The 12,020-nt window shown below is 39.9% G+C and overlaps 1 protein-coding gene across 2 annotated transcripts in view; it reads right to left on the bottom strand.

Annotated features, from left to right (window-relative positions):
* LOC126162478 (ATP-binding cassette sub-family C member 4-like) overlaps positions 1-12,020 on the bottom strand; it is a 290,715-nt gene that overhangs the window by 47,522 nt on the left and 231,173 nt on the right. For both annotated transcript variants that reach the window (XM_049919019.1, XM_049919020.1), the window contains 2 exons: positions 2,278-2,434; positions 1,625-1,763 (listed from right to left, as the gene is read on the bottom strand). In XM_049919019.1, the coding sequence (XP_049774976.1) occupies positions 1,625-1,763; positions 2,278-2,434 (296 nt within the window). The remainder of the gene's footprint in view (positions 1-1,624; positions 1,764-2,277; positions 2,435-12,020) is intronic.

Here is a 12,020-nt window from a genome sequence, read left to right as displayed (position 1 = left end):
TCCATTCTCTCACTACCTTCTCTAATGTGCATTTAAGAGGTAGAGGTGATAAACCATCTCACTGTCTTTGTGCAGATTTTATTTCAAAAGGTTTTGACAGTTCCGCCACTTACTACTACAATGATCACAAGAGCATAAAAAGTTGATCAAAGGTCGATTAAAATAGTCACCTGGTCGGAAGAATTGCATTGTCTGTTACATTACTGTATCCGGATACGCAATGTGGTGATTGTACCAAGGAGTCTCTACTCTGCACGGAACTGCAGGGTGAACATAGCTAAGTGCTGACAGTATTATGTTTTTAGGGATACTGACACGGGCATCTCCAGTATCTAGATGTTATCCAGCACACCATGATAAGTGCGGACTTCGTCACTGTTGCTGTTGATAGCTTGTTTCCTTCCATGATTGATGTCTTCTTAGGCGGGCATATTTTTCAGCAAAGTGCTTTGGCACACTATGCGGCTTGACTTTTACTGCAGTTGGTTATAGGAACACGCTGACGAATTCCAGTCCGCAACAGTCGCCTGATATGAACTCCATCTGTCGCATCTTGAGTGTAGCCGATAGCCAACTCAGAAAATCGAAACGATTTTCCCTTAACAGTGAAGTCTTGCAGAAAATACTTATAAATGGAGAATAACGTTAAGTTTTAGAAGTCCTTGAACGTGACAAGGAAATACCACAGGGAAGCCAGTGGGCCACTTAGGCGTCGGCATTTGGCGGCCACGTATAGCAGTAATGCTACAAGCTATGAAAACAGAGTGGTCCAAGGACATTACAGAACTGTGTATGTCATAAAGTGGGTTTGGACTTAGATACACTGACAGTCCCATTTCAAAGCAGACGGAATGGTACTAGCCACTCACCGTCTCTTTATTAAGATTATCTGTGTACTAATTCTCGGCCTTTTTGGTGTGTTCAACTGTTTCAAGCCAGGTAGAGACGGAGCTGGAACTGTTTTCTGAATAATTTTTAGAAGTTGCAAAACACTTCTAGTTGACGTTATTTCAAATCACTTTCCAATCCTTATCTTCTGTAAAAAGGGATTTAACATTATAGCCAGGTCAAGTTTCCCTCTCACATGGCCAACCAGTTAATTCGGTTCTCACGAACCGTGTCGACCACTCTCAGACAATACTCATGCATGGGACACATCACACATACTCTCTGCCGTATACTATGCTGTAGCTTCTACTCTCAACATACAGCAAAATAAGTAGGTGTATACTTTATAAATCAGCTGATGTTCTGAAATATTCCTGCTGTTTAGTTCCTATATTTCACCGGAGGTATTTACTTGTCATTATGTATTTGAAGACTTACTGTGCCTGTAAGGAGTCTGCCTTGTTTATAGAGTGGTGTAATTTTTTTTACTAATGCGCACACAGATATGTATTATTCGAATTATGTCGCTCTTCACCGCAAATAAATTTGTCGTGTTTCCTTGAACGTATCAAAATATATCTGGATTGCCGCGAGATCAATCAGCACCTCTTGACGAAACATCGTAATTCATCCGCCCTGAATGGACTTTGATATTTTCTGGACTGTTAATGGTGAAAGATAAGGCTGTATGCTTGTGTGTCGCGCGCATGAATTGCTATGTATCAGCAGTACAAACCTTGTCAGCGGACACCGTGTTTCCTAACAGGGAGTAGGCCATGAGGGTGACAAAAAGCGACGACCTTTCGACGAACACCAGTGAAGATAGGTAGTAGCCTCGCACATAGGATGTCTTCGTCACCACGTCTATTTCACTCCTGCAAATGAGAGCAAGGTTCAAACGTTGTCATTATAATAGGGCTAGATGATGTAAAGATGAATATAAATAAATAATAGTAGTAATTCGGTCAATAACTGCAAAAAATAATAAAATCAGGAAAAAAAGGAAAGTAAAGAAGAAAAACAGCTGCAGTAGTAACAGTCATTAACTATTCTCGGAACAACAAACAGATTTTTTCCGTTGTGATTGCTGTGATTTATGTTCGTGAACTAAAATAAAATGATCTTTACAGACTAGTCTGGTATTTGTAACCATTATCGCAAGTCTTATTCAGAGTCTTTAATTGAAGTGCTCAGTACAGATGATAAGAGATTATGCAAATTATTAAAACTTTCTGCGTAAAATATGCAGGAGGAAATCGTAAATAAGGAAAAATGATTATTAACAAAAGGCTTATGAAGAAGTCAGTTTTACATCGAAAGCTTGCGAGAAAAATTAATGGACTGACAATATCCATTGAGAGAAAGAATGTGTGTTTTGAGGCTTTTCACCTTCTGGCTAACGAGACAAGTTTGGCGAATGGCTTCTCCCACGCATACATCTTGATCACTTGTATGCCCGACACGATCTCGTTCATCTGTTTCATACGTTCATCCGTTCGCACAGCGATCTGTTTCCGTAGCCGTGAAGTTATTCTTCCCAAATAACCTGGAAAAGAAAGGAAGGTTGCGATGAGACTGGCAAATGCTTAAGATCTCGTAGATATAAGACAGAACATTTCATGTGAAGGCACTTTGTTGGTTAAGTATATGGACTAACTCGTTTTGTCACAAGTGTTGTGACTGGATTGTGCTAGTCATGGTACATTCGTGTGTAAGGAACATTTCTGTTATTCACTTATGTTTCCCTCCTATTTTTCTGTATAACCATGAGTTTATCCATATGGAAATAGCTCCAGCAGAAGAACGGACATGTCGGACGGCCGTAGCTTACCTTGACATAGGAGAATATATCAACTGACTTTTGTTATTGCTTTGTTTTCTATATTACACTAAATGTTAATTTCTGGATGATGCGTATTAATTCCGGGACCAAAGTCGCTTAAATTTTACTTTAATGAGTATTTACGTGTCACTAACATTTTTCTTCGTGGTTTTCCTCCGCCATTGAAAGTTTCAGACGATCTAACACCCACTTTTCAATCTTATTCAACTAATTTAGACCATAGTCGTTGCATTGCAGTATATGTTAATAATGACATTCGATCAAATGTCACAGATTTTATGCTGTTCAGATGTACTCAAAAGAATAGTACAACAATGAAAATTATTTCTGTACTCTTTTTGTGTTCATGAATTGACACTGAATATGTCAGCTGAAAAAGCAGTCATAATACGTTACTGTGTTTCACATTTGTGCTGTATCCGTGACAATGAGAGGTAACAGCTGCATAAATTATTACTGACCTTATATACGCTCGCTCCTGGGAGAAAAACTGTAACTAACATTCTCAAACCATAATAAAACATTTATCCGTGTCAGTCACGTAGTTAATAATTTCAGTTTCCCAAATAAGACTCCAACGTAAACAGAATGTAGTGGTTTCGAAAATTACCAACAAACCTACTCATGAAATTATGCAGACTTCTCACTTCGTCTTACATTTCCTGTGAAATTGTCACCAGAGTGTAAATCATTATTGAGATTGCAAAATAAATCTGGTCTACTAGACGCAAGTTACATTACCTTTGTCGTCTGATGGTGCTATCTTCTTCATATTCCATGGCTCAATCATCATCATCCGGATACATAATTTCGCATATAACACCGTTGCAGTTTAATGCAAATGGTAACTGCTATGGTTATATGTTAGCAGTACTATTTCTGGTACAACAGCTCACGAACGAGTTCAATGACTGCTGAAAGACTTCCTCTCAGACGCCAATGGCGTCTGCTGATTAGTCACAGATCCTGAAATTCATTAATCTTAAAACTCATTCGACTAAGTACGGACGTAGGCGACACGGGACTGAAACGTCTGTGAATAGCTGAATTAACAATCAGGCACTCACAGAGCATATTGAGATTGAAGAGAACAAGTCGGATTCCTTCTTCGTGAAAGTTTCTTCCTGCAGCCAACCAAAAGGGTGTTTCACTTTCTTCTGGCACTGACATTCAATTACGAACTTGGCAGATATTGATGAAACCCTCCACAATGGACTCGTTGAGTGCATTTTTTCCGCACTTATTGCACACTGTACCACGCAGTGCGGTTATTCTGGTAAGAGTAACCTTTGCTACATCGGTTGTGGGTACTGTTCTGCAGGTTACGTGTTAACGCTTGTTGCTGTCTTGTAACATCACCGTTCTGGTTGTATTATTCTCACACAGAAAAAAATTACGTTATGTAAGAATAAGAAGAAGAAAGAGAGTGTCCACTGTAGTGAACACAGCTCCACCTGGAAATGAAATTTGTCAGGGCGCCACAAAATGATTCATATCGGAAGTAATTTTTTGTTTATTTTGACCCCATGGAAACAGGAACTATTGTCAAGTACTGATATTGTGCGCGACCGAGCTTGTTATAGATTTTAAGTGGCTAGACCTACCATTAGAAAGCTGACGGTTGGTAAAAGAATTTTAACGAAACATTCCAAAGAGCCGCATGTTTAAAGTGTATACCCTAATGACTCTCATCCGCTTGTGTTATGATGATGCCATTTCGTACTGACGGTTGTTTAGCATAACGAAATAAACGAAAAACTTATGTACAGTGTATGTCTGAAAGCGAATTGCTACACTACAACCTGTTATACAAATACTGCTTAAAACACAACCTCTGATCACACAACACAGAAACGATAGAAACGGTCTGCAGTGCGTATTCCTTCATGTGACACTAAATGCTCCCAGGTACACTATCCTCAGGTGCAACACTCTTTCCTGCCCATTACTTCACATTAGAAAAGCCGTCAATGACAGAAATAAAAACGTTATTATAGAGAAATTAAGGAGTAATTTTTTCAATATACATAAATTATGAATGTGATGCGTAAGAAACTCATTTTTATTGTATAGTTATCAAGAACTAGTTTTCAAAAATTAAATACTTCCGCTAAGTTTTTAACTGTCTGCAATTAGTGTTTATTATCCATTGGCGTTGATGGCGGCGTAATTTATATTTACGCTCTGTCTGACAAACATTCAATCATCATCTCCTCATATCAGAGTAGGAGCTTCACAAGTTGCTGGCGAACTGCTATGACTTAAATGTGGTGACGTACTAAACAATGAATTAACCAGTGAGCAGCTGTAAGGAGAAATTTTAACAAAACTACAAAATATCGTCAAAATCAGCAAAATAGGATATTCCAGCTATTTCAACTACCTTTATGTGGATAGATTTTAAAATATTAAGAACCCATGCTTTAGTCTAATAATTTTAACATGATTGTCTCAGTCATTTCACTACAGAAAATATCCGTCTAGTGACTAATTCATATCAGTTTGAACCACGTGCCCCTGTCGTGTAAACGGTGTTCATTAATTTGGAAAACTGTCATCTAAACTTGTGAATGTGGCCCACAGTGACAAATTTATGTTGTAAATAATTTGTATGTAAATGGTGTTTTAAGACAATCTCTTAAAACTGAATGGGCAGAGGTACTGAATATGGCTTGTGTGTACCATGATTATGACTTTACGTAAAACGGTCAACCACACTAGCATTGGTAGGTTTACCTTTACCACGGTGCTGTACAGGATGTGATCTAAGCGTTAAATGCCTGTCTTCCTCCGACTGGGGAACGACTTCACGTAGCCCCTCAGGAGGCACGGTTTATGAGAAGCGGTGTCGCCTGACACTGCTTGCATAGACGTTTGGTGGAGATGAATATTAAGCGTAAATAAAAACATATCGAAGCGAACGGGTACTGAACCGAGGACCTCCGATTTTTCGAGTGAGCTGTTAGTCACTGCGCTACACATGTCTCTTTTTGCATCCATCAATTTACAACAGTTTTGAGCATTACTATTTTTCCACTCTTTGCATCATCCCAAGTTTTCACCTGATTAAGAATTTTTCTTGTGTAACTTACGAAAGCATGATGAAAACTAATGCCTCAGAATCTTTTTATGTGAAAATCTTAAAGCTTTTTAATTAAAACAAATTTTATTAACGTTCTAAATCTTTATTCTTCATATCTAATATATATTTCTCAACATAGTCAGTCCGCAGCTCGTGGTCTAGTGGCTAGCGTGACTGCCTCTGGATCACGGGGTCCTGGGTTCGATTCCCGGCCGGGTTGGGGATTTTCTCTGCCCGAGGACTGGGTGCTCGTGTTATCTTCATCATTTCATCATCATCATCATCTTCTTCATTCGTGATAGTGGCTAGATTGGACTGCGTAAAAAATTGGGCCTTTGTACGGGCGCTGATGACCGCGCAATTGAGCGCTCCATAAACCAAACGTTATCATCATCTCAACATAGTCACGCTGACGACGAATACATTTCTCTCAACGAGATGCCAGTTTATTGATACCATCACTGTGGAATGCTTGACTTGGTTGACGGAGTCACAACCTTACATCTAGCTTGCGCCGCTTCATCGCTATCAAAAGTCAAATCCTCGAAGGTGAGCTTTAAGTTTTGGATACAGATGAAAATCGTATGTCTCACACGTTGAGGTTAGCACCACAGTTTCCTTAATTACGAGCACAAACAACCCAACGTTACACATTACTGATGTGGACACAAACATTACCGTACACAGTTTTCATTCTTCTATGGATTTCAATTGGAGGTACGTTTTCTGCGGTTAGAAACTCGATTACAGCATACTGTTTCCGAGGCACCAACATAGTTATGTTACACACCGCCATGTTACATGCTACAATTCGGAATCTTCTGACCCCAGATGGTAGTAACTTGCGTCAGCGAAGCGGGAAAGTCGAGCGAATAATATGCAAGGCATTTCATATCTCAGCCGATATTGAGAACAGAATAAAAAACTCGGAAACATTACTTTTCAGGAAGCACTCGTAAATGGTTATTTTATCGTACCATGCAGTTTGCATTACACGCTTTGATGGAAGTACTGCAAAAACATCACGATTGCAATGTCACGACTTGTTGACACTCATTATCACGGAGGCCGAGTAATTATAATTGATTGCTTCACTACACTTCAAAGTGATTTTTCAACAGCTATAAAATCTTTAGAAACGGTCCGAACCTTTTACCAAACATTCAGTTCCTCAACGGTAGATGATGATGATGATATTTGATTTGTGGGGCGCTTAACTACGCGGTCATCAGCGCCCGTACAAAGCCCCAATTTTTACGCAGTCCAATTTTCTCACAATACAATCTAGCCACTGTCACGAATGATCCGACGAAGAAATCCGCTGCTTCGTCACGGAGCCATTCATGAACTGCTGTGTGAACGTGCTCATCACTGAAAAAATATCCTGATCTGGATTGCATGGCGGAAGCTTCCACATATCCCTTCGAAAACGTTGAACTAAAGCTTGAGCTATGCACACCTTGTGGGATGTTGCCTTATCGTGCAGGACAACAATGCCTTTGCTTAATTTTCGCGGTTCTTGTTCCTTATGGTGTTCGCGGCGATATTAGTGCTGCATAGTTCTAATCGGTATTAATAGTTGTGTCGTTTCGAAAACCCTTGTCTATGGATTCCTTCATAGTCGAAGGAAACAGTGACCATGATCTTCTTTGCTGATGGCGCAGATCTGCATTTCTTCCGATGAGGCGAGGAGGTTTGTCCTCATCACAACTGCTCATCTGCTAAGCAATGCCTACAACAGTTATTCTGCGATTTTCGCGAATGAGTTACTCGACTGCGACATTGTCGTCTGTGGCCGACGTCAATGGCCCTCCTTCCTGATCAGCGTCGCCAACGTCTGTGCGGCCCTGGTCGTCTTGATAACACCAATTCCACTACAGCTGGACGCGACATTGCACTTAGTCCATTTAGCGCCAAAATTTCACGGATAATCTGTGTGCATTTTAGACGCTTTGTCCATAAGAATCGCACCGTTCTGCGTATTTCAGCTCTGGAGTACGTTTCCAGCTGTACCGCCATTTCACTCGCACACTGTGATTCACCTGTTTTCCGTACCGTAGCAGAAATTTGTCTGTAGTAAATCCAGAACAAGTACTCTCTTCTGACAATGCGCCACTCTTGTTGCTCAATGCTCTTAGGATGGAACAACATACGAAGCTTACTCTCTGAAAACCCTACGTATTTTAAGACGCCATGACGTAGCAGTGTGGCGGTACATGAGGTTCTTGTGACTCACTGTTGCTGACACGCATTCAGTGAGAAAGTAGCTTGGTTTGATGAAGACAAGAACTCGTTAAAGAACAACGCTATTTCGTTTTGCGATGCTGTGGAGGATCAATAAGTGCCCAAATAAACAAGTCACAACACAAAACAACATGTGTATTAGGTAAAGTAATTGTTTGTCTGTTATAGTCATGAATTATCAGAGGCTGACAGAGCCACTCTTGCTAACGAAACGTCAGGGCGAACGTTGAACAAACGTTGGTCGAAGATCCTGTGACAAAAACCAACAGAAAATACATCATACATAGATTGGTTGGTTTTACCAAGAATTCTAAGTGTATGTTGTTCCGGGTGATACACACACAGAGCTCGACGTGTATCACAGATCAGTAAATAGTTTTTATTTTCAGAATGAGATTTTCACTCTGTTTTTATTTTACTCTGTTTTTATTTTAATTACTAGCTTCTGTTGCAATTTGGATTATATTTATAACAGTGTATCCTCCATAATTATGATACCACTTTCTATCGATCCTCTTTTTTTCAGTTGGGAATCTCGATCAGTGTTTTAGCTTCCTTATATACAATGTACATTTATCATCTGTACGAGTTAAAACCTTTAGCGATTTAATCATAGTTAAAGATACCATCTTCACTCTCCGAGAGGAATGCAAAACATCTCATGGTGGCGAGCACGAGCACAGAGTGTTTCCGGTATCCGAGGTTTCACTACCAAACTCGACATTGGTTTAGCAGTAGTGGAAAATGGGTCTCTTCTCCCCTTAAGTGGAGAGCGAAAGTGGCCCCTGGAGCTGGCGATCAACGAACACTCGCGTTTGGCAGGGCGGCCATTCGTAACTGCGCCGGTGGCGCCGCCAGCGGCGGCTCCGGCGCCAGATTTCTCCGGCGCGGCGTTTCACCGACAGGCGCCAGCGCTGGCCTCGTGGGAACGTAACATCTGCCATCGCCGTGCGCGGCCCTTATGTTTAATTTATATTACACGCGAAAACGAAATTTACAATTGTGCGAAAATGTGAATGGATCACGATACGGCATATGATTCTACAATACAACCGTACAAAACCCAACGCCTCTGCGCATATCGCTAAAACAATCCTCATTAATTCCTTTCCGCTAGCATGCTTTGTTGTATTTAGAATAGTTTGCTAGGAAGATACTGAAGTAACTTCCAAGGTTAGAAATGAAGTTATGAGACCTGGCTATTCATCAGCCAACTACATGGTGTACAGATGCTGTAAATCGACAACTCCGCCACTAGCAATACGGGCGTGCTCTGAGAAAGATATTAGGCAACAGTTTTGGAAAAAAACATTAGTGAACTGTAAATTCGATTCTATTTGAGGTTATACACCACTGCACAAAAAATTACAGACGAAATTAGGAAAACTGCACAGTAGGCTGACAAGAGAAATTGGCTTAGGAAAGTCCACGATGACAAAAAAGAAATTGGCGTTAATGAACAAGAAGGCAGAAGACAGCACGATATCATTTTTAAACTTCTGTATTCCCTTTCGCCTGCTTCATTTGTTTCATATTTTCTCCTTTCGTCAAAGTGCTTACAAAACCAGTTCATCGGAACTGATAGTGTCTTTAAAAGAGATTATAAAACAAACACCAACGAAGGTAAAACAAGAGTAATGGAATCTAGTCGAATTAAATCAAGTGATGCTAAAGGATTAGGAAATGAACCACTAAAAATAGTAAATGCTATTTGAGCAGAAAAATAATCGATGATAACCAATGCTGAGAGGATTTAAAATTCAGTCTGTATATAGCAAGCAAAGCATTTCTGAAGAAGAGAAATTTGTTAATAGCAACAAAAGTATTTCTGAGGAAGAGAAATTTGTTAACAAATAATATAAATTTAAGTATCGGTAACCATTTCTGAAGGTATTTGTCTAGAGCAATGTTCGGCAAACAACGGCTAGCGAGCTACATACGGCTCTTTGGCCCCTTGAGTATGGCTCTTCCTCAAGATACCACGTGCCGACACGCACGCACACTGCGACTGAAACTTCGTGATGCAGTGTTCCCTAACCACTTCTGCTCACTTAGGGGTTAAGTATTTTCAACCAGTCTGTACGCGCGGGGGAGGCGCGTGCGATACATGCATGAGCTGAGTGAGCCAGAAAGACAACATTCTCCTTGTGCAGTGGTTAGTGCTGGTTGCGTCCGCAAATCTCCCGCGGGCAACGAAAGTGCCTACTCGAATCGTAAAGTTCCTGTATTTTACCAACCAGCTGCAAATTTTGTCAAGTATTTAAGAATTGTATTTGTTTTGTGTTGGTAGCTTTGTCATTATAAAATGAAAAAAATTTGGGTGCATTGTTTGAAATGGTTACAGAGAAGAAGCAAATAAAAATGGAACACGGAAACTATGCATTTAAAGTTGAGGGGAGCGAGACTTTCGCATTATTCAAAACTGCCGGCCGCGGTGGCCGTGCGGTTCTAGGCGCTCCAGTCCGGAGCCGCGCTGCTGCTACGGTCGCAGGTTCGAATCCTGCCTCGGGCATGGGTGTGTGTGATGTCCTTAGGTTGGTTAGTTTAAGTAGTTCTAAGTTCTAGGGGACTGATGATCACAGCAGTTGAGTCCCATAGTGCTCAGAGCCATTTTTTATTCAAAACTTGGCTGGCCCTCCGACATTTCCTATTTTTCATGGAAAAGTGACTCATAACAAGAAAACAAATTGGGAGGGACACTTTACATCTAAGAAACTGTTGGTGATGCAAGAAAGAAACCAGTTGAAGAACTTCAGAAGACTCAAGAAAAATCAAGTTATGCATTTAATTACTGGACACAGTCTTCCAGTCATGTTAATATTGCAAGTTTTATGTTTATTCTCTGAGGTTACGAAGAGAGGAAGACCATATACAGGCGCGTAAGAAGCCGTTTTGTAAATGCATCGGAAGAGCTATTTCAGGAATTGAAGAACAAAGCAGATATCCTAAAAAAATTAAAAAGTTACTACCGTCTACTAAAACAGTGAAGATACAACAGTCATTATGTTTTCAAACATAATCAGCCAGCAAGTCGAAGATCCTGAATTGGTTCCCGCTTTAACAATAGTAGTTGACGAATCTAGCGACATAAACGATACAGCGGAAGTCTTTTTGTACGATTTATTTCATCTCAGGGCCAAAAGAAGAACTTTAAGAATGATTACCATTAATGGGATAAACACCAGGAGAGGATACAGCAAATGCAATAACTGAGTGCACTGAAAATCGTCATATTCCGTTTGATAAAATCGTCTCATTTTTCTCACAGGGGGAGAAAAGTTTTACCAGCGTAAGAAACAGGTTTGTTGCTATTTTGAAATAAAAAGTTAATCACGAGAGCCTCATTTACTGTTTGAAGCTCATTCCTTTATTATCGTTAAAGTCCTCCTCATATGTAAAACATAGCTTGTTCTTAATCGTACAAATTGTAAAATTCACTTTCTTGTGTAAATTTTACCAGAAAATTTTATGAATTTTAACTGCATAAAATTAACAATTAAATCGTTTTGTTTCCCTACCTACCTTACTGCGAGACTACAGTGCTTGTAAACTATAAGTTTAGAAGGAAATTAGTTTTTCTGAACGTTTACAAAAGTCATTTTTCTCTCATTACCCTCACGGAAAATTTAAATTGCTAATGTTAACGAAATTCAAAAAATTCTAAAATCTGACCGATTAAGAACGTGGCTTAAGAGGGCAAGAGGGTATTCCAAATCTCGCCGGGTGCTCATGCGCAGAATCTTTTGTAGGCCAATTTGGTGTTGTTTCATAGCTTCATAGACCGCAAGTGTTTTACATCAATTTCTTCGTCTCAAATTAACATTACGACACTGTGACACGTTGTCAACAGTTGCCGTTTACACTCTGTAAGGACATATTTAAGAAGTGAAAAGTTTTCCCGAGACATAGCACCTCCAAAAAGACAGGAAAGAAAATAGAAAGAAAAAATAAATATACGAAGGA

The sequence above is a fragment of the Schistocerca cancellata genome, chromosome 2 (genome assembly GCF_023864275.1).
Source record: "Schistocerca cancellata isolate TAMUIC-IGC-003103 chromosome 2, iqSchCanc2.1, whole genome shotgun sequence".
In the NCBI taxonomy this organism is placed as follows: domain Eukaryota; kingdom Metazoa; phylum Arthropoda; class Insecta; order Orthoptera; family Acrididae; genus Schistocerca; species Schistocerca cancellata.
Note: the sequence above shows the minus strand (reverse complement) of the source record. Positions and strands in the feature narration are given on the sequence as shown.